This window comes from Ursus maritimus, unplaced genomic scaffold, assembly GCF_017311325.1.
Source record: "Ursus maritimus isolate PB19 unplaced genomic scaffold, ASM1731132v1 scaffold_10, whole genome shotgun sequence".
In the NCBI taxonomy this organism is placed as follows: Eukaryota; Metazoa; Chordata; class Mammalia; order Carnivora; family Ursidae; genus Ursus; species Ursus maritimus.
This window is the reverse complement of record NW_024423344.1, coordinates 11,800,717-11,824,432: the sequence shown is the minus strand read 5'-3', so window position 1 is coordinate 11,824,432 and position 23,716 is coordinate 11,800,717. Positions and strand designations below refer to the sequence as shown.

The 23,716-nt window shown below is 38.2% G+C and overlaps 1 protein-coding gene across 1 annotated transcript in view; it reads right to left on the bottom strand.

Moving 5' to 3' along the window:
* Positions 1-23,072, bottom strand: part of RXFP2 (relaxin family peptide receptor 2) — a 67,811-nt gene extending 44,739 nt beyond the window's left edge. The window contains exons 1-4 of the mRNA XM_008692206.2: positions 22,984-23,072; positions 21,095-21,290; positions 17,589-17,721; positions 11,890-11,973 (exon numbers count right to left, since the gene is read on the bottom strand). Coding sequence (XP_008690428.2) covers positions 11,890-11,973; positions 17,589-17,721; positions 21,095-21,290; positions 22,984-23,072 — 502 coding nt within the window. The remainder of the gene's footprint in view (positions 1-11,889; positions 11,974-17,588; positions 17,722-21,094; positions 21,291-22,983) is intronic.
* Positions 23,073-23,716: the final 644 nt, after the last annotated feature.

Sequence of the window (23,716 nt, the reverse complement as noted above, 5' to 3'; positions counted from 1 at the left end):
TGTCAGAGTGAGAGAGAGCGCACAAGCAGGGGGAGCAGCAGGCTCCCCGTTGTGCAGAGAGCCTAATGCAGGACTTGATCCCAGGACCCTGGGATCATGACCTGAGCTGAAGGCGGACGCTTCACCAACTGGGCCACCCAGATGCCCCTCTCCACTGGTTTTTAAATTCATGTTAATCTTATTCAATCAGCTCTCATCTTCAAAACCAACCAACAAACCAATCAAGCAAGCAACCAACCAACCAGCCCATCAACCCAAATCCTACTATATCCACAGTAGAACTGAGACCCAGTTCTCTCTTCGAAATTAAATTTCTCAGAAGAACCATGCAAGTCAATGTCTCCACTTTCTCATCAACCTTTCTGTCTTCCGCCCACGGCATTGGGTCTTGGCCTTGCTGCTCTGCTGACAGTGTCCCATCTGAATCATTAGTGTCCTCTTTGTTATTAGACACAGCAGGCATTTTATAGTCTTCATCTTACTCAGTTCTCTATACATTTGACACAGCCGACCACAGCCACCAGGCTGAAACCATTTTTCCCATGGCTTTGTGATGTCTCACAGCCCTGGTTTACTTCCACCTCTCTATTCTTTAAAGGTCCTCTCCCCTATATCCCCTTAATGCTTTGGCTCCTTTTTCTTTGTCAACACCTTAGAGATCACTGATAAACGTATGGCCAGAGATTTCCGAGACCATCAAGTCAGTTAAAGAATTAAGAGGGACCTGCAAAAAGTTACTAATATTTTAGTTTGTCAAATGAGAAAAAAAATTTAAAACCCTAAATTACCATTATTACAATAATGATTTATTAGAAAAATAGCATTTTATCATTAAAAATTACACAAAACATAGCCACAGGAAAAAAAGACAATCCTTTAAAAGAAATATGCTCAGCTTTATGAAAAAAAAACAAAACGAACTTATTTATGCCCCTGGACTGGTGAAACTTTCATTCCTGACAGCAGTGGCCCAGAACACAGTGTTTGGAACTATGTGTGAGAAAATCGAATCTGGCAATGTTACCAGAATTCTTTAGCGAGCTTAGCCCTCTGGACTATAACTCACAAATATTTTCGCCCAGTCTGTCATTCATCATTAACTTTGCTTATGACAGGGGCTCCAGAGATGGATCTATCAAGTTCTGACTTTAAAGTAAGTATGCAAACTAAAAATAGAAGCTAACTTACTTGATTTAATAAAGGGTACCTACAAAAGCTGACAGTATAAAATACGCTTAATGGTGGATTTTTCCCTTTGAGATTGGGAGCGAGATGGCAATGTCCACTGTTCGTACATCTATCCAACATGGTACCGGAGGACTTTAACAAATGTATTGAGACAAGGCAAGTAAATCAATGGTTTAAATATTGAAAGAGAAGAAATAAAACTGTCATTCTTTATGAATGATACTATTGTGAACATAAAAAAACAAAAATATTATTAGTAATAGTGAATTTAGCAAGGTTTTTGAAAATCAATGCCATTTCTGCATGTCAGCAACAAACAATTAGATAATAAAATGTTTTAAAAATACTTTTTATTACGGCATCAACAGTGTTAGAATAAATTAACAAAAATCTGCAAGACATTCATGTAAAGCATATAAAATTATTGACTGACGGTAAAGACTCAAATAAACGGAGACTTAATATTTTTAAGATATTACTTCTTCCCCCAATTGATCTACAGGTTCAAAGAAATTACAATAAAAATCCGGGAGTGTGTATGTACATGTGCATAGAAATGGATAAGTTGTTTCCAAAAGGCATATATTTCTAGAAGCCCAGTAAAAGCCAGGTCAGTCTGGAAGAAGGAGAACAAGGAAAGAGAACTTATCTGTAAAATAAGACTTATTATGAGGGTACAATAATTTATGCAGTGTAATAATACTGGGGGGAAGGGGTGAACAATAGACAAATCGAATGGAATAGAAAGCTCTGAAAGAGACAGATATGAGCAAGTGGCACTACAGAGCAGTGGTGGGGATAGGTATTTCTAGGTGGATTATATTTAAATATTAAAGGTAAACCAATAGAATTCCTGGAATATAATAAAGGAAAAGTCTTTATGACTTTGGGGTAGAGATTTTTTTTTTAAAGATTTTGTTTATTTATTTGACAGAGATAGAGACAGCCAGCGAGAGAGGGAACACAAGCAGGGGGAGTGGGAGAGGAAGAAGCAGGCTCATAGTGGAGGAGCCCGATGTGGGGCTCGATCCCATAACGCCGGGATCACGCCCTGAGCTGAAGGCAGAGGCTTAACCGCTGTGCCACCCAGGCACCCCTGGGGTAGAGATTTTAAGGAGAATACAAAGAAAGAAAGAAAGAAAGAAAGAAAGAAAGAAAGAAAGAAAGAAAGAAAGAAGAAAGAAAACAAAAGCGTTAATCATAAAGGAAAAGAGAGACAAATTAGACTACATTAAAATGAAGAACTTCTGTTGCAAAAAATGAAAAAAGGATACCATTAAGAAAAAGTAATGGCAAGCTACAGAGTAGATGTTTCAGAAAGTTTGTAATTAGAATATATGTGTGTGTGAGTGTGTGTGTGTATGTGAGTGTGTGAGTGTGTGTATGGGGGGCAGGGAAAGGGAGGTCCTATAAATTAATGAGGAAAAGATGAACAGTAAATAGAAAATGGGCAAGAAGCTGAACAGACAGGTGCGCCTGGGTGGCTCAGTGGTTGAGCATCTGCCTTTGGCTCAGGGCATGATCCCAGGGTTCTGGGATCGAGCCCCGTGTTGGGCTCTTCTGCTGGGAGTCTGCTTCTTCCTCTCCCACTCCCCCTGCTTGTGTTCCCTCTCTTGCTGGCTGTGTCTCTCTCTCTCAAATAAAAAATAAATAAAAATCTTAAAACAAAACAAAAAAAAAAGAAGCTGAACAGACACATAACAAAAGCGGATATACAAATGGCCAAAAACATTTGAAAAAGTATTAAATCTAATTAGTACGCAGGGAAATGCAAATTAAAACTACAATCTATCACTACAGATTACCAGCATGGCTATAATTTTAAAAACCACCAATCCTATGCTATTTGGTGAGGATGTGAGGCTATGCAAATTCTCATGCACTGTGGGGGGGGGTTGCGGGGGGGGGTATTCCTTGGAGCAATGGCTTTGGGGAAACCATCTGTCATTGTCTGCTAAACACCAAGCCTTGAAAACCTGATGAGTCGGCAGTTTTACTTCGAAGCAAGTGCCCACAGAAATGCATGCGTGCACGTGCGCACCTAGAGACTCAGACAAGATTAGTCACAGAAGCGTTCCTCCTAACAGCCTCAAACTGGAAATAACCCAAATGTCCTTGAAAATAAAACAGATAAAAATTGTGGTGTGTTCATCAATGGCATATAATATAGTGTTGAAAATGAACAAATTAAGTCGTTCAAAGTGATTTCCAATCAAATACAGGCAGCGGAGAGTTCTCCTTGACATTTCATAATTGTTGGGTACTCTGTCAGGAACACACTCCTGGCAGCCCTACGTCTACAGTAATAAGATTTTGAGGCTTCAGGGGCGCCTGGGTAGCTCAGCCGTTAAGCGTCTGCCTTTGGCTCAGGGCCTGATCCCAGGGTCCTGGGATCAAGCCCCACATGGGGCTCCCTACTTGGTGGGAAGCCTGCTTCTCCATCTCCCACTCCCTTTGCTTGTGTTCCCTCTTTTGCTGTCTCTCTCTGTCAAATGAATAAATAAAATCTTTAAAAAAGGAAAAGATTTCGAGGCTTCAGCTTGTGCTGTTCTCTACATCCAAAATGCAATTTTTCTCCTTTTTCACTTCATCGTTCTTTTTACTCATTTCAAAAGTCATTTCTGTGAGAACTTTACTGATCCCCTCCAGAATCTCTCAAAAGTATGAACTTTCTCCAGAGGCCTGGGTGGCTCAGTTGGTTAAGCATCTGCCTTTGGCTCAGGTCAGGATCCCAGTGTCCCGCAGGAATCAGGATCCGGCTCCTTGCTCAGCGGGGAGCCTGCTTCCCCCTCTGCCTGCTGCTTCCCCTGCTTGTGCTCTCTCTCTCTCTGATAACTAACTAAGTAACTAACTAACTAACTAACTAACTAACTAAGATCTTAAAAAAAAAAGCATGAACTGTCTCTTTTCCCCCCTCAAAGCATCTTATACATATCTCTATTGTAGCATTATGGCATTTTATTATAGATATTTTTCTTTTTCCTATAGTGTATTGTGCCCCACTGTTAGAAGGGAACTTATTTTACCAATTTGGATTCTCCCAATGCCTCACAAAATTTTCAGTTTTTAGCATCTACTATATGCCTCAAAATCATTATCTAAACTTAATTAACATTTTCAGGGGTGGCAGTGTTTCCATAATTGGACTATATATCCACCTAAATTCCTACATGTGAAAGTGGAGAGCACACAGGTACTTCATGATAATCCATGCCAGAAGCGTAGGTGCAGCTTGAATGTACGTGGGTCAGATATGACGTCAATGTGGGTTAGGTGCAGATAGGAGCTTTATGTTCATTCCTCTTTTCTCATTTATCTAATATCAATGCTTCGGTTATTTTTATGTTGGCATTTTAAAAAAGATTTTATGTATTTATTTGAGAGAGGGAATGAGTGAGAGAGAGCATGAGCAGAGAGAGTGCAGAAGGAAAGGGAGAAGCAGACTCCCCGAGGAGCAGGGAGCCGGATGCAGGGCTTGATCCAGGATGCTAAGGATGCTGGGATTATGATCTGAGCCGAAGGCAGACGCTTAACAGACTGAGCCACCCAGGTGCTGCATATGTTGGCATTTTTGCTTGAAGTTACCTACCATTGAAAGGGAGAGGTGATTAGGTCTCTCCTAATTTCCAGGTAGATTCTGTGTAGGTTGGGTGGGGCAAGATGGCCCACACTGACTTATAGTATATGGTCTATGTGTGGGAGTCAGGTTATAGCCTAAATAATTTCCTCATGCTCCGCTCTTCACAAAACTCTTGCAATTTACTCATACAATGGATAAAAATCACATTTGCAAAACCCTGTTCTCTTAGTGAGGGCAACTTCTTTTTCCAAGTAGATAATTTTAGCATTAGTTATAGTAGGAGTGGCATTTATAAGTGGGAAGTAGGAAACAGCCATAAAGGAATGGTTTCTGAACAAGGGAACAGAATTTTTCACCAACACTCAGCAGGGAGTATTATTCCTTTCCTGACTATAAGTAAGTTTGCCTACAGACTCTCCTATCTCACTCCCAGAATTTAAGACTTTTGAGGGGATATTTTCACAGTGGCCCTCAAAAGAAGAATGGAAGTGAATCAATATCTTGAATTTCTTATATTTCATGAATTTACATGAAAGAAAATTAAGAGTAGAAATATCTACAAAAATAGATACACTATTTTTAGTCTACGTGGTTGAACCTGAAAATATCAGACAGAAGAGTGAATAAGAAAGAGACAGAGAGGGGCGCCTGGGTGGCACAGCGGTTAAGCGTCTGCCTTCGGCTCAGGGCGTGATCCCAGCGTTGTGGGATCGAGCCCCACATCAGGCTCTTCCACTATGAGCCTGCTTCTTCCTCTCCCACTCCCCCTGCTTGTGTTCCCTCTCTCGCTGGCTGTCTCTATCTCTGTCGAATAAATAAATAAATTCTTAAAAAAAAAAAAAAAGAAAAAAAAAGAAAGAGACAGAGAGGTGGGTGGTGGGAGGGAGAGGAGAGGGGAGGGCAAGGGAAGGAAGAGGAAGAGAGGAGTGTTTGCCCTTGTCCTGCTACAGGCAAATGACTAGCCTAGTGTCCACTGGCTGGACCATAACCAAGCAAAATAATGGATAATGAAAACCAGGTGACGAATGAAAAAGAGGATCTCACTCTAAATCAGAGGAGATGCTTCCCTAGCCATTTGGTCTTGAGTTAACAGTTTCTTCCAAAAAAGGTAGTGGTAATTAACATCAAGACTACCTTATAGTTAAACATGCACATTAATTACTTTTCTGGATCATACTCTCCATTAAGAGGCTGTATATCGATCATTAGACAATGTGGGTTTGGCTATTCCCTTGCTAAATATTTAATTTGTTCTTATAATCCTCAAAATTAAAAAAAAATCCAAGTAGAATTAATATGTTAAATAATGCAGTGAACCCTGTTAGCATCCTGATATGCACAGAGAGTATAGCAAGGAATTAGCATCTCTTCTAGGAAAAAAGCCTGCTTATATTTTGATGTGCTAACTGTAATACCAGTGTTTTCAGAGCTGTAATCCATAGGACAAGTTTATCAGATCACCTGGCTTGCTTCTATACTGTGCAGTCCTGCGCCCTAGCCTAGACCTATTGAATCGACTGGGGGTGGAATCCCAGAATCTATTCCCTTAACCTCATCACAAGTGGGTCTGGAAACCCAGCAGTTGTACCAATATTACGGCTGAGGCTAAGAGATTATTTGCTATGCTGAAGACCAAAAGCTGGTCAAGGATAAGGCAGGGACTTGAACACGGTTCTGCTAACCCTAAGTCTAGCGTCCTTGCCCTTCTGCTGCCTCCCCTACCTTAATCCCTTCCATTTGTACGGCACCTCACTTTACTACTCCAAATCTCTGGTTTGTGGGCCCATCAGTGTCCTATTTCTGATAAAGCAAAATCTGAAGAATGAAAACTACCTTCTTTTCTGAGCTTCTGCATCAAGATGGTCTGTCGTGAGCAAGTTCTGAATATGCTCCCCACAACACACTTGTCCCTAGACGCAAAAAAGACTGATACTATGTTTCTTCATTAAAACATTAAGCTCACAGCAGAAAAAACTCTCCACAGAACCCGAATAGAGAAAAAGCCACGGGTGTGAGAGGAGCTAGCTTCCTAGGTGGGACTGGATGAGCACTAGGGCTGGGCTCCAAGCCCCTGTACAAGAGGGGCTGAATGCAGCCCAGGCCAGCAGGTGCGTGGACCTATAGGAAGCGTGCTCACTGGGACGGAGACCCTGATGATGAATGGGGGATGAAATGGCTCTGCCTGACCACCCGAGGTTGAGAATAGGATATCACCCTGCCCCTGTCAGCGGTGAAAGCAGCAGTGGTGCTTTGCAAACTGAACATGAGTTTTGGAATTGGTAGAATCCCTGAGATTCGAACATAAACTACAGCTCAGATCTGAACACTTCAGTGGGCTATGTCGAGGCAATTATGGGATCCCTCACAGGGAGAGGTGTGCAGGAAGAAAGTCTCTCTGCCGTTATGAAAATGTCCAGGGCTCCAGAAAAGGGAGAGTTCATACCTGGGAATTAGGTGATAGTGCTTTAAAAAGCAGTTTAAATCTGTATGATTAAAATTCTCAAAGAAATAATGGAAGGAATAGTATCATGAGGTAGGAATAGAAGTTTATAAAACCAGAACAGACAGATTTAAGTACAGTCAGAATTATTGGAATGGAAAATATCATCACCAACATTTTTTTAAAAATCTGAACAGATTGAGTAAAAAATAAATTGGAATTACAGAAAGGGAGAAATAGTTAAAATGATCTCTCTCTTTTTCTCATCGAACACTTATTCTAGTAACACAGAAACTCCCCGGGCAAAGAAAATAGTCATATAGCACTGGGGAGAATAATGAGATAATGGGGAGAATAATGGGGAGAATAATGAGACACGGGACAGTCGGTCATCTGAATAGGGTGATGGCTAGTACTGATCTATAACACCTTAAAAGAAACCTGTTGGAGAAACATATTTCAGAATTTATAATTTGTTTTATTCTAGAAAGTTAATATATGCCTATGCTATAAATGACATAACATTCCCTGCTGGGTGTGGGGCAAAAATCACATAACCAAACATATTAATATTTATCTATATCACAATGTGTGATATTTTATAGTAAAATTATAAATGAAGACTCTTAACGGCTTCTGGTCAGTTCTGACCACATTTTGTAGGCAAAAGTGTTCATACTCGCAGTTTTCAGAGCTTCCTGGATTTCAGAATTGTCAAGAAATCACCATGGACCTACAAAACGAGTGCACGTTTTAGCTGAAGTTATAAGGAGACATAGTACGAGTTTGCTTGTGTTTGGACACGTGTGCTAGCAGTCGGAGCCACAGAAATGATGACTGCTGACCAGGCCAGGAGCCGCTGGGGCTAGCCACAAATAACAGCAAGGAGACCAGGGCCTCAAAGGGGGACAAGACAGATACACGAAGACCGAGAAAGGAAGTTCAAGAGCGACAGGAGGCCATTAGAGGTAAGATATGCTTGAGGAAGGAGGAAATAGAAGGGCGGATGGATTCCAAGGGGAAATGACCAGGCGGATGCTAACAGTCAAAGTGGAGTAGGTATGGGAATTAGGGAACATGAGATGGGAAAGGCAGGAAGACGAGAGAAGAGGCTTCAGAGGCCGGGAAGCCTGGAGGAGACCACGGTGAGAGGGTGAGACGGAGAAATAGCAGCAAGAGAGGCCGGGCGGGCATCCGAGACAGATGTGTGCAGAGGTGAGGAGAAGAGGGGGTAAATGTTGTGGGAGGCAAATCTAAGAAAGGATCACCTGTGGGGTGAGTGCGGGGGGGTGGGCGGGGGGGGGTGTTGCCAGGGATAAGAGAGCGGCGTAAACAAGACCAGAGGTAAGGACAGGAGCCAGAAGCCAGAACGGTGGAGAGGAGAAGCGGCCAAGACAAAAGGTCTGCCATTTTATCAATAAAGCCAATTCCTCAACTGCAATTCCTTTCTAATCTTACGATGTTCAAAAGTTTATTTAGTCACAGGAGCATGAAATCAATCATTTTATTTTGATTTGAAAACACTTTTCTTAGGTATTTAACACCGTTGAAATTATCGCAAACTTAATTTTTTTTCGGTATATATTCAATGACAGCAAGTATGGGATGAGAAATTGATGGGTGTGAATAAAGCATAGAAGACAGGTATATTTTTTTATTTTCAGATGATTCGTGTAAAAAAAGCGTATTAATTTTTTTTTCTCATGAACGTTAAGTTATATATTTACCAAACAAGTAAAAAGTAAACCAAGCTACTTTGGGTTCTTAAATACCATATATAGTATTAAATATGTATTCTAGAAAACGCTGCACATTTATCATTATATTATTATGTACACAAAAACTATTCTTAGTTAATTGAATTTTATTCAGGCCACAATTTTCTAGGATAAAAATGTGCCATTTTTCAATCCTAACAATTTGAAGGAAATACCAATTTTGTCTCTAAAATCCAGTGACAGCCAATTATGTTAGTTCAAGCAAGAGTCCTTAAAATTCTTAATATATCTGGTCATATTTATTTACAATAAGATGAATAGATGAATAAACGTCTGTTGCAGGGTGTATTTACTTTAGAGAGAACTCATCTCAAATAGCTTTCCCTTCTGGGTTTCTGATATTTCCCCTCTTCGCTCACAGTGGGCTCCTTTCAGCCCTCGAGCAGGTGAGTTTCTTTTTCATTAGTGGGGCCACGTTACCCTCCGTATGACTGGGCTGCAGCATAATTGATTTTCACAGCTCCCAGCAGCATGATGTAATTGTGTGAAATTAAAATGTAGTTGGAAAACCTTTTCCTAAGTCGCAGCAACCAGTTAGAAGTGACGTTCCTTAGAAAAAGAAGAATCCACGCTGAGCTTCGAGCTCGTCCATTAGAGGGCAGTCAAATACTGCTCACTTCAAAATATTGTTCCGGCCCCATTTCCTATGACTCCATTTTTTTGAAGGTTAGTGAATTATTTGAGTAAGTAGTTACCAAGTAGCATTCTGGGCACTTCATGCTTTTACTTTCCCATAGAAGCCCCAATTTTTTATTTGTATTATTGTCCATAATTGGTCCACAAAAATCTTTTGTTGGGGAGGAGGTGGCTTGAGGCTGGTTAACAAGGATACCCAATGAATAAATTGATGATAAAATACATGTACCAAGTTATAAGAAGATATGTTATTTCTACTTATCAACTAATGCTGTGGCTTAAGTTAGTCAATATCATTCATCCCTTAGGCACTCAAGGGTGATCACAGCCAGAAGAGAAAAGATAATAGCATAATGTCTACCTTTTCCTTTTGTTTAGCTGTGGCCTAAGAATCTATCACAAATGTTCATGTAAATTTAAAAAGCGACCTGTGCTCTTACATAATTTGGAATGACTTTTCTTTATTATCGCCGAACTGCTTTAACTGTCTATAATTTTATTGTGAAAAAGAAGTTTCACTAATGACATAGCAAATGATTATTATTTTTATAAATCGGAGTAAGATATCAAAGCATGAATATGTCTAACTTTGAAAACAGATAAGTTTGAATATAAAGGGTTAAACTAGCAATCAAAAGTAATGTAAAATCAGAAAGGGAAACTTACAGGGAATTACAATTGAAATATTTATCAGTTGGTACTGTGGATCTGAAATATGGCATTTACTTAGAAATAAAAACCAGAATCATCTGTTTAAAATTTCTTTCCTTCTTTTTTTAAAGAATACCACTACGTCGTGGTCAATCTTAAAACACGATGTTTTTCATCTCAAAGCTTTTGTTTTTCAAAATCAATTAAATGCATTACCACAAGCAAAAGCAGCACTGTAGTAAAACTGGTTAACTATAGTTGAAATTCCTGTACAGTTAAGAATTAAGGGTACAGATGACCTCTACAAAGTGTTTTGGGTCTAAGAACCCACTTCTTAACTTCTATTCTTAAAAATCATGTTAAATTGAATATTACAAATGTACGCAAGATGTGAACTGAAGGAAGACCTTAAATCAAAGAAATGGACTGCCTTCTACAACTACATTTCATGTCAACTGAGTTCATATATTCTTTCTCTTTAAGAAACACGTAAGATCACACTTAAATGATAACTTATGCTTTCATGTAAAAGAGATTAAAACCCAAAATAAAAATCATGCTAAGTGTATTAGAATAATATTTTAAAATAATTTGAAACAAAATTTTAACATTTCAAATTCACACTAAATCTGATATTTAAAAAAATCTTTTATTTGTTAGAAATTTGTGAATAACTGCTCACAAACACTGCATTCTATTTCAAGATTAGAAATATTCAGTTGAATTCACTTAATACAAATTGAGTATCTTAAAAACCTAAAACAAATTTCTCAGAAAATAAAAAATAATTTCAAATTCTAACTTCTATTTTCAGAGGTTTATGAAAATTCTTTAAGAAAGACTATGAACTTAAACAGATCCATTTTGAATAATAACAAACCCAACATGCCTCGGGTAAGATATATAGATGCAAGTTTACAAGCTCACAACAAAACAAGTCTATATTTTTCTTTAAAACCAGGTGAAGATTAATTTTTTCCTTAGCTTTACAAGAAAAATGCCACTAACTTGAAAATTAGCAGTTTGGCTGAAATAAAAATGTTTAAAAATTAAGAACAGTAAAGAGAATTATCCAAATAGGTATACTTTTGTACGTTTTTAATGATTTTAATTTATATAGGTTTACCCTTAGGGAGAGCTTCTGATTTTTAGATTTGTCTGTGGGTTTTTGTTTTTGTTTGTTTGTTTGTTTTTGCAGTTCCCGGTTTAACTATGTTAACAATGAAACATAGCAACTAACAGTTACATACATTTTATGAAGCTATTTCAACAGGTTGAAATTTCATAAGGCAAAATTTTAATTTCTTAATTTGTCACACTTTTGTTACAAATACTAAAAATTATTTTCTCCATTGTAATTGACATATTCAACATTATTTTTTAAAGATGTTTTATCTACAAATTTAATAACACATAAAAGCAAGTTTTCGTGAAAAATTTGTTGCTAGGATGGGACTACAAGCAATTAGTGATCCTAACAATGACAGTGTAAACTGGGTTCTGTTTCCCAAACACTGCATTGAGGCTATTATAAATATGCTAGAACTAAAGAGAAATACTCTATTTCCTATTCTTTTGGAATTGCACTCATTTAAGCGAGAAAGTAGCAGCCTTACCTTTGACATCTATCAGGACGATGAAATGAAGTAGAAGGAACATTGCAATCAGTCTGAGGCTGAAGAGATGTTTGATACCAGAAAAATAACAATAGGTTTACAGCAATTGAAGTATTAGATGTATCCTCCTTATACCTCAGAAGGAGTTCTGATATAGTAACTTCGGTGCCTCCCATGTCTCTGAGCATGCTCACAGCTAGAACCTTACTGGCATGAGGGGAGACGGTCTTGTCACAGCAGCCTATCTTTTTTGCTCTTTCTTTTCTGTTTCATTTTATTTTAAATCTACAGTTGTATTCTTGGTTGTTATTTCATTATAGGATGGACAGAGTGACATAAAGAAGACTTTGGTATTATTAGATAGGAAACATTTTTTTTTTAAATCACGTAAGAATTGTTTCCCCTCAAAACATGTAGTGCAATTTGCTCTACTTAAAATCCAAACATATACAGTTCTTACGTATGAAGGGATATAGATTTACACTGAAGAGGTGACGAAACTCTTTATAAGCATGTTTTGTTTTTATGCAAGAATCAAGTGACAAAAAGCTACTTACTGATAAATACACAGAGAACACCTATTCAAGTGCACTTAAATGTTTTCCAGTAATATACAGAAAGATAGTAATAATGAAAATATATGGCCTTGGGTTTAATAGTCCCTGTAAAACATTTGCACGATATTTTAAACATTGACTTCCTCTATAATCATATTCCTTTTTTGAAGTGGATAATTTTATTCTTGCTTTCGAGTCTTGTTGCACGCCTATTAGAAAACATTAATTACAGCTTAGTTCTTACATCCTGAAAGTGGCTTCTAACACAGCAGAGTTAGTGCAAGTTCAAGTATAGGAAGGAAAGAGTGCTACAAAAGTTCGTTGTAGAATTTTGTTGTCAGGGTGTATGTTTTACTAACTGGGAAATGCCTACATAGACATACAAAACAGCTTGTAGTGTTGATCTGGACAGAGGATTTTGTAAATGAATGATACGGATCCTCTTACATGTTATTATTAATCGTGTTGTTAACAATACTGTTTGAAAAACTATCCTTTGATGACTGGCTATTGTTGTCACAAATCATAAGAGACGGGATTTTCATCATTCTTTCTTTCATTCCAGCCTCTGATAGAATAAGGATTCAAAAGGAATTTGAAAGAGAAAATATTTTATTGATCACATAATGCGTTAGTTCTTTCTCTTTTAAGAAGTGAGCTAAATTCTCCAGATACATTTAGATGTGTTCTCTCATTTTTCAAACCAAGAAAGCAACAAAGAGAATCAAGTATAAGATGAGAAGAAAAAATTCAAAATCTTTTCTTACATTTTAGGCACCTTTTTTCTTCACTAGCCTCGGAGTCTTTTCAAATAAAAAATTGCCTTACTTCGCTTTAAAAAAATCAGGGTGATCAGTTTTTCCTATATTTTGTGTTCTGCTGTCGAGAGGATGGATGCTGGTTTCTGGTATTGAAATACTGAGCATGAATTTTTAAGTGCAAGTAAATGCCACGAATTGCCCATCACAAATCTATTTGAAGTTTAAATATATAGTCCATGAAAATACAATTTTTAGAGAAAGAAGAAATGTCAAGATTTCAAAGAACTTACTAGACTTCTTCATGAATACTAAGCCTTGGAAATAGATTTAAATTGCTAAAAAGTTGAACCACCATCCCTTTGTGTTAGGCTTTTCAGAGCTAATCTTTGAAATATTAGCACACACACAATTCAGAACTGAGTAATTACAAATAATAGTTAAGAACATCTTTGGTTTATTATTGGTTTCTAAAAGCAGAAAAGGGCAAGTATTGAAATATGTTTCAATTAATATGCTTTAACTTTGATTTATCTAGTGTGAACATCCAGCCTTTTGAACTGAAACTGAAGTGGTTGAAATGTGCACAGGGTATAATGTATGTGTTTAAATAAGGGTAAATGAATTTACTCTTTCCTTGGAGACACTGCTGGGGAGGAAGTTCCAGAGAGTGCTTCACGCAGAGCTGAGAAGAGATGTGCAAACTGATTCATCCCCGGGTATTAACTTCAAATTTGCACAAGTGTGCTTTATTGACCCTTGCCTGAATCAAGTCATTCCTTCGTTTCAGTCCCTGGTGGGTAGCACCCATGCTTTCACTGATCATAGTAAAAGCTTATGTACATATAGCATTTACTATATAGCACAATTCAATATCATTCTGGATAGTTGAAGGGAGTTTATTTACTGAAAGTACTGATTACCTAGTTCTGTCAAGGGTGGAGTAGGTTGGGGCATTTTCCAAGTTTCTGTTGTAACTGGTATTCGTGTCTTAGACACCATTGTTACACGTAAAGCTCTGAGCTCCAGCACATAATTTATTTAAATATTGTCAGAAAACCCTGATTTTGACACATTCTTAGAATTATGTGATCATTTTTCATATAGGCTAAAACTCATTATCCTGCCAAACTAATGTTTTCATCAAGACGTTTCCTGAACATTCACTGTGCTTCATGCCAGTATGGGCTTGTAAACACCTCTCACTTCTACAACTTATCTTGTTTTTTATTCACAAAACCTGATCCATTCGCTATTTCTATAATTTTTGGTTTTGGGGGAAAAGGACAGAGTGATATTCAATGAACGACTTATATTAATAGATAAGATTTGTTCTCAAAAATAAATTATAAAATAATAAATATCAGAATTCCAAGGTTATGATAGCAGGCCAACTATGGCAATGTTCACTTGAGTGGTCTCCCTACCATAAATGAAGTTATGGTAAAGCCTTAGTCATTCAGCCATATTAGCTAAGTATTTGTGATGATTATTGTTAGCCTTTCTTCATGAGATTATGTCGCTAATTTATCATTCAGTGAGTGTTATTTTAAGTAACCTTTTCATCAGGGGTAACAGATGTATATGCACCCTGTTGGCAGAGCAAACCAGACCGAATCCTATGATGTCATTAGCATAAGCTGTCAGTCAGGTAAACAAACCAGTCCTGATATAGGGCCCATTTTGAGCAAGAGAGTCTAAGTTAAGCCTTCTAACTCTGATGTTCTACGTTTAAAATAATTTAAGTCATGCTCCATTTATCTGGGAATCTCAGCTCTTGGCAAGCACAGCTTTTAGGAGCACAACTATAAACCCAGAGTAAAAAATATCACCAAGACATCCACTACTGGCGGGGCAGTAGATTAGATACTCTGAAAGGTCTTCTTGTTGAGAATAATAGCTCCTGCATAAAACAATATTTATTGCATTTCTGAAGTCTTTGAAATGAGGAGAACTAAGTATAAGAGGAAAACAGAAGACAAAACAAAACCAAAATTCTGAAATGGCAAGGAACGGTAAACAAAAGTAAAGAGCAAGATGCCCCTACAGACGAATGTGGATATCAGCGCTGCAACTTTTAGACCAAGCCTTGGGTCAGTGGCAAGTGCTGAGGCTCCATGTCCGCCTCCTAAGAGGATACACTGAACACTGTTAAAGGAGGTGCCCCTCAGCACCATTCAGAACAAACACGAACCCTGTCGCGAATCTCCTGAATTTAGATTCTTAGGATTTACCCAGATTAACATGAACCAAACATTAACTCATTATCAAAGATCGACCAAGTGCACTTAGGTGATAGTCCGCAGAAATAAAAGCAACAGACTTAAACCCCAACAGTTTCAAATATTGAAGTGATCAGTTGTAGCATATAAAATGTTTAAAGAAAGAGACATGTGGAATCACAAACATGAGTAAGAAACAAGAAACCATTCAAAAGAAACAAAAGAGAATTTTTAGAAATGACCAACGTATTGTGGACATAAGAACTTAATGGGTGGGTAAAATAGTTGTTAAGATATAGTTGAAAAAAAAGTTGTACATTGGAAAAAGGAGGTGAAGAAATTATCCAGAAGGTAGTACAGGGAATGAAAAAATTTAAGGAAGTTAAAGAGATTTGAAGGAAAGCATGAAAAGTTTTAACATACAGGTAATGAGAGTTCCAGAACAAGAGATAGTGAGAATGAAGAAGAGACAATATCTGAGGAGATAATGACTGAGAATTTTCCACAAATGATGATATATAAAATTTACAAATATAGGAAGAACAATTTCTAGTGGGTAGCACAAATAATTATAAATCCACTTCTAGACTTTTGGCATTGAAATGGTATAATATCCAATATACAGAGAAGGTTTTAAAAGAAACCAGAGGGGAAAGAGATCACTGACAAAGAGAGTACTTGAATGCTAGGCTTCTCAACAACAATGATGGAAGCCGGAATAAATAACATAGCACTCAGAGCTCTGAGAGAAAATAGCTGGCAATGAAAACTCGTGTATCTAGGAAAACTATCTTTTAAAGGGAATAAAAAATAAAGTCAAGCACAAGATATATTAGGAAGTTAAGTAAGTACCAAAATGAAAGATGCAGATAAGAAGTTCAATGGCATTTCAGGGAAGGAAAAAATCCGTTTGAGTTGCAGTGACTATTAGGTAAAGCTTGAACTCTACCCATCTTGAATAATGGCTTGAGAGATGAGGAAGTAACATCAGCTATTCTTACAGTGATGTTAAGACACCGTCAAGTAAGGCTGAAGGGAGAAGGAAGTAAAGCAGATTCTTGTGTTTGTGGAAAACTGAGAGAACAACAGGCTGGATATTCAAAGAGTGTGTCAAGGTATTATGGTACATTATTGCTCCTAATTCTTCCACTCCCTGTGAAAGGATTACACACAGCCACTTTTTGCCCTGTGATTTGGCAGTACCTCTTATAGGTAGTGTGTATTTCTCTGATCCATTGATTTTTCCCTTGGCCATGAGACTGGTTTTGACCAATTCCATGAGGCCAGATGTAGCATGTGCCACGTTCCAGCAGAGGCTTTAAATGTCTTTGTGCTGTATGGCCTGGCCTATTGAGCTCCCCTACTCCTTAGCCAGGTGAGAGTGACATGCAGCATGTTTGAACCTGAGTTGAGCTAAGCCCAGAAGAGCAACAGATGATCCACAGACCTGAGAGCAAGGCATACATGTTTATTATGGTAAGCCACTAAAATTTTGATGTAATTGTTGCCGTTTTGACTGCCACAGCAAAACTTGACTCAAACAGATAGATAGAAGTCATTAGTCCTGTCGTTTATTTTTCAGGACAAACGCTGAAGACATTGGCCTAGAGGCACGCTCTATGTATATTGAATAAGTTAACACACAAATCCCATTTTTCTCTGTAGAAATTTTCTTCTTTTGGAACACCCTCTTCATGATATAGTGTTCCTAAATTTCTTAGAGTCAGTTATGTAGGGACTGCTTNCAGAGATGGCATTCCTGCCATTGTTCACAAAACCATTCCTAAACATTAACTATATTCTTTGATTTTTCTCAAATTCTATGCAATGTGACTGAACTTCAGTATGCACTTAATAAATACATGCTATTTTCTAGTGCATACGGATCATGGTCTCTAAGTGCCTACCTTTTAAAATTTTGAGTAACACATAATGAATTAGAACACTATTTGATGACTGCTTTAATTTTCAAATCTGTGTTTTGAGTTTACCCTGAATGATTGTACTTTTATTTATAAAGTACGATCATGTATATTGTTGGGAAATGATCTTTGATTTGAAGTGAAAAGCCACAAATCATTTTTATCTGGATTCTTTTCAAATTCATTAAGCCAGCTCTTTGTTTTATAGGATCATAAAACCAGAAACCTGGCAAAGCCCACCGAAGCCCTCAAACCAGCCAGAATGCTCATAATGGCCATTATTCTCATCCTCTTCTCTTACTTCTCCTCTTGCTTGAGGATGAGCACTGATCCGTGCACTGTTTCCTCCTAGTGTTACTTTACCTTTTGACAGCTGGATGAAATATGCAGAAAAGTGCCCAAAATGTTAGTTTCAGATGGGAGAATGAGCAAAAGCAAAACCCCAAGCAATCAATAAATTGGGTCATCTTGGATGGCAAAGTTAACTGCTCATCATTGGGCAACCCTGTGACAACTCACGATAGGTATTTTTATTTCATTTGTTGACACAGGCATTTGACAAACACTTACCAAGTTTGTGGTTTAAGCTGAAGAGTAAGGGAGCGTGGCTTGTAAGGAGGCCTGGACTGAAGGGGGCTGTGAGGGAAGCCAAGAGCTTGCATGGAATTGGAATGATCTTGTGAAGTGCTTTTTAAACCATGGAAAGAAAGGTAGACTTTCAGTGGTTGGAAGGGGAGAGCTGTTGAGAAGACTTAACCAAACAGAAGGGGAGAAAAGTTGGCATGGCCACTGTGGAAGGTAAGCTGGGGAGGACAGATCCCGAAGGCAGGAGGACCCATCAGTGCTACTGCAGTGGCCCACAGGTAGGCAAGAGCCAAGGCTGTGGTGGAGAAAATGGAGAAGAGGGAACAAATACAAGATACATTTAGGAGGTAGAATTGAAGGGATATGATGAGCAATGAGAGGAAGGGGGAGAGGGATGCCTCCGGTGACTGTTAGATCTTCAGACTGAACCATTTGGTATGATAATTAGAAGTGTCTCATCAGACACAGCCTTGAGTGAATATTTCCATGTGCTGAATTTGAGGGAACCGAGGGACATCTTGATAGCAACGCCCAGCCAGTAGGTGGAAATAGAAGTTAGAATTCAGGAGTGAGATATGGTGTGGGAAACAAGGAGTCTCATTTGTGAAAATAATTACCAAAAATACTTTGCAATAAAGGGATTGAAATGCTTCAATCAAAAATTTTAAACCACCCAGTTGCTGTGTATCCGAAGATAGTCATTAGAAGCTTTATTTAAAAGTCATTAGAATTCCAAGGCACTCAAGGTACCAGGGTTATAAGTAGCTAATTTCAGATTACTATCTCATGAGAATTCATTCTATGAGTAGCGAACGTGAGCTCCGTTTGGGTAAACCCAAGGAAAAGAGCTAAGAAAAGAAAATTATAATACCACACAGGTAGTAGATGAGATTAGGTAAGTGATTATATGCACATGTGCATATCCAAGCACATACGCAAAAAATCAGCTAGATCCTGTCAATACAATGCTATTGGATTTCGGAATGGATAGTTAAGGCACACAAAGCTAACAAATGAATGGGAGTAACCCCTAAACTCTGTGAAAATGTTACGGAGTTTTATTTTCCCAAGTTTTGAGTTAGCAGCTAACTTTATGATCAAGCCAATGAGCCCAAAGAGCTGAGGCCAAACACAGGGCCTCGTATGTCTTTAGCTGGCATACGTTGAGCTAGTTTTGCAGTTTGAAAATTGTTTTAATTACTAATTTTAGTAAATTGAGCCTTTGTTGAAATTTATAACAGGTACCGATGACATACGTTATCTATACTTGAATTCTTCTCGTTTAATGTATCTTTCAGGAATATAAACAGATTGTCATTCAATTAAAAAGTAACCCTTGACTATGATCAATTTTTCACTGCATGGAACTCTGAACTCAGGACATACTGCAGAATAGTTGCTGTAAAAACATATTGGATTGCTTTGGATTTGGCAAACCTCCCACCCATGGGCCAAATTTGGCCCCCCGCTCTAGTTCTGAATCTTGGCAAATATCCTCCATGCGAGTTTGGGCCTGCCAAGAGCTTCTGCAGCCCCCAGTGTGATTTTATTGCTGGGATTATTCCATTTGGGGAGGAGTCTGTGAAGGTTTAATGAGGCGCTATGGAGAACTTTGCAGTGCAGTTCAAAATGTCAGAGAGCAGCAGGGTTGGCTTTAGGTGACTGCCCCTCGGATAGCAGAGTGTTGGAGAACAGCAGTTAACCCTGGACTTCCCCTCATATGGAAACCACAGGGCTTCTCCCTTGCTTTTACCCGTCCCTTTATCCTCCCCTTCCACCCTTTTAGCACTGCTCTAGGCACATGGGAGACCCTTAGGAACTACTGCTGATGGAGTAGAGGGGTGATGTTTCCTTCATCAATCTTCCTCTTTACTCTGTGTGTTTCTCTCCATTTCCCATTACCTTTCAGGTCTGTTTTCTTTCTGTCTCCATGTCTCCCTCGTTTTAATTAATACAATATGGAGCTTTTTAGATTTTGATTGAAACAATTTTCATTCAATAAAAGAATTAAAATTTCTTTACTGAAAAGACAGGATTCATGTAATCCGTGGGCTAGTTGGTAAATTACCTGTATTATAGTTCATGGAAAAGGAAAAGAGAAGATGTTTTTTTTAGTTTTATTTATTTATTTATTTTTTAAAATAATTTTTTATTATGTTATGTTAGTCACCATACAGTACATCCTTAGTTTTTGATGCAGTGCTCCATGATTCATTGTTTGCGTGTAACACCCAGTGCTCCATGCGATACATGCCCTCCTTAATACCTATCACCGGCCTATCCCAGTCCCCAACCCTCCTCCCCTCTGAAGCCCTCAGTTTGTTTCCCAGAGTCCATAGTCTCTCATGGTTCATTCCCCCTTACCCCCCCCTTCATTCTTCCCTTCCTTCTCCTACCGTTCTTCCTGCTGTACTGGAGGAGATTATTCTAAGTGAAATAAGTCAAACAGAGAAAGACAATTATCATATGGTTTCACTCATTTATGAAACATAAGAAATGGCAGGGAGAAGATTGTTTTTAAACCTTGATTGATTTCTCTGCTTAATATTATAAGTTTCTGATAGAAAAATTTTTGTTTTATTCCTTATCATTACTTGATGAACTAAATATCATTATTATAGAAATATTAAAATGATTTTTAAGGTACCAATACTGAAGTAAGCAAAACTCTTGCTTTACTTCTTTCCCCAATATCACTCGGCTCTTCAAGGTTTATTTTAAATACTCAGGGTAGTTAGTCATTTTTGTCTTTTAACTTTTGAAGAGAGAGACACTTTAAGAAAAATAGCATCCTAATTCTAAACATAAGCATATTATATAAACCGAGAACAGATATGTCCTAAGCAAAGGATACTTAATTATAATTAGAAAAAGTGCTCCGATGAAAGTATTCTCTTAGAATATTCCTCCCTTGAGATGTCTTCCTTAGAGGTTCTTTCCCAACTCGAGGTGGCACATGTGTGCTGCATGTGCTCTGGGACTCCCTTGGGGTCTCATTGCAAATGAGGTAAGAGGGGTGACAGCCAAGGTTGAAGTAGGGGATGGAGGGATCCCTGAAGCTAATTATTGATGGAAAAAAAGCAGAGCTGGGAAGGTCTGGAGAGTCTGTTTTTGAGTTACTAAATCCCTGTGTAGCCCACAAAGAAGTGAGCATAAAATACTTCAACATCCAAATCTGGGTGCAAAACATCGAGAACTTGTATGGGCGAGGTCTGCATCAGATCACACAAGGAATCCAAGAACACCGGACTTCTGAAGAACTGGGAAGAACTTTTCAAGCCCTTGGAAACTGTTCTCTTACCAAATGCCAGAGTAGCTGCAATAGTCCTAAACTCCACTTCCTCTTGGAGAAATTGGCTAGAAGCACAGGAAAGATGTTTCTGAAAAAATGGGAGCCGCATTGGGCAGAACATGCATTGGAGAAGAATGTTGTTTTTCAAAATTCATGTGGGCTGTGCAGGAGCAAGTCTGGAATAAAAATAACTTGAGTAGAAGAAATACAAAGATAATAAGACAATACAAAGACAAATAAGGTAGATATACTTAAAATCAGATCATTGATTCTTTGCAGACACGGAAAGGGAGAAATAGTCATTCTAGCCCAGTTTCAATGGAATACAGAGTAATACTGAGAAAGCCAGGATATAGAAGAAGAAAAGACTTTGAATGGGAACAGAATAGGAGCGTTTTCTTCAATCAGTTCCTGAGCAAGGAAGGATTAGATGTTGACATCAGCACAGGCAATGCATTGGTGATTTGCTTATCCATAACTTACTCAGTCACTGCTGCAGAGTGGATTCTATACTGTAACTGAGTCTTTTCAATCAATTCTTTGGTTGTATTTCTGATTATTTAGAGAATGCTTGCAAGTCAAAAATTTCAAACCTATATAAAAATAGCAACCACATTATTAGCACAAAAAATGCCTATATATTCTAAACAAATTCAACGTTCATTAGTGTTTTACCTTATTTGCTTTGTTACTTGTTCTGTCTATCGATCAATTGATCTATTGATCTATCTATCTAATCTCATATACATTTTATTCTGGATCACTAGAAGGTTAGTTACATACTTCACGGCCCTTTAAATACTTCTATGTATATTTCCTAAGAACAGGAATATTCTCTTATGCAACCATAGTATACATTCAACATCAGTAAATTTAACTTTGATGCAACACCTTAACTTACCATCCATATTCCAATTATGTTAATTGACCAAGTGATGTTCTTTTTAGCATTTCATCTCTCTGGTACAAGATCCTGGGCTAGGTGTTGCATTTGGTTGTCATGTTTCTTTATTCTCTTTCAATCTGGAATATTTCTTTTTTGTTTTAAAGATTTTATTTATTTGACAGAGAGAGAGACAGCCAGTGAGAGAGGGAACACAAGCAGGGGGAGTGGGAGAGGAAGAAGCAGGCTCCCCAGCAGAGGAGCCTGATGTGGGGCTCGATCCCAGAACGCTGGAATCATGCCCTGAGCCAAAGGCAGACGCTTAATGACTGCGCCACCCAGGCACCCCTCAATCTGGAATATTTCTATAGCCTTTTGTTGTCTTTTATGACACTGATATTTTTGAAGAATATATTCCCTACTCTTCACTTCAAAAAAAATACAACGGTTCTCATTTTGGATTTGTCTGATGTTTCCTTATGTTTAGATTTGAGTTATGCTTTATAGGCCAGAATATTGCAAAGTGGATGTTTTCTCAGGGTATCACATTGAATGGCATACAAATTCTATTTGTCCCTATTAATAATGTTAATATAATTACTTGGTCAAGATATTTTTATTTGCTACCGTGCAAAAATATTTTTTTTTTATTAGCTTCCAGGAAGCTAATAAGCAATCTGCTGGGAACCACTTAAAAACCATTCAGATATTTTTTTCCCTCAAAACAAGTTTCTTCCTGTATTTAGCATCCATCAATGACTGCTGCCTGACTCAGTCTTTACTATAATGGTTGCAAAATGCTGATATTCCATTTCCAGCACACTTTCTAGATTTACTAGTCTGCAATAGGCATACTGTAGTAAACAGGAACTCACCTTTCTTGTTCCAATAATTCATTACTACAAGTGCAGGTTGTCTCCGATTTCACCTGTGGGTACCCCTTCAAGTTGGCATCTGTGTCCATGACATACCCCCCTCATATCTTTTTGATTACTGTATATTTTATGGCATGAACAGACATTTCTGTTCTGCCCCAGCCTAGGAATCAGTCACTTCTCCAAGGAGTTCTCATTCCTTATGGTGGAGGATGGCGTCAGAGATGAATATCTGGGAGAACCAGTTCACAACTGCACTGAAGAATGTGGGGAGATAATGGAAGACCTGGCAAAGGCTTTGCTTACTAAGAGTCTGAATATGGTTTTGTCTTAAAGGGATGTGTTTCACTAGCAGAGGAGAGGGGACTGGGAGCTGGAGAATGAACAGGAGGCTGAAATTGACATACTTAATCCATGAATTCTGCTGGCAATAAAGATCTTCCCAGGCAACCTTACCCTCATTCAGAAACTTTTGTGTGGTTATGACCTTGGCTTGTGGGGAGTTAGACAGCTTCAGCATCTAGACAGTAAACTTCCTAAAGGACCATTCATATCTGATCATCTTGTATCCCCACACTGCTTTGTACACTGCTGCACACCTAATAATAGGTATTTAGTAAATAGTTCTTGACTAGGTCAAAGTAAGATGGGGTTAAGACTCTTTACCACCCTCAGTTCTTCCCTTGGCTTCTAGGATATCACACATTTCTATTCTTTTCCCTGGAGACTTCCA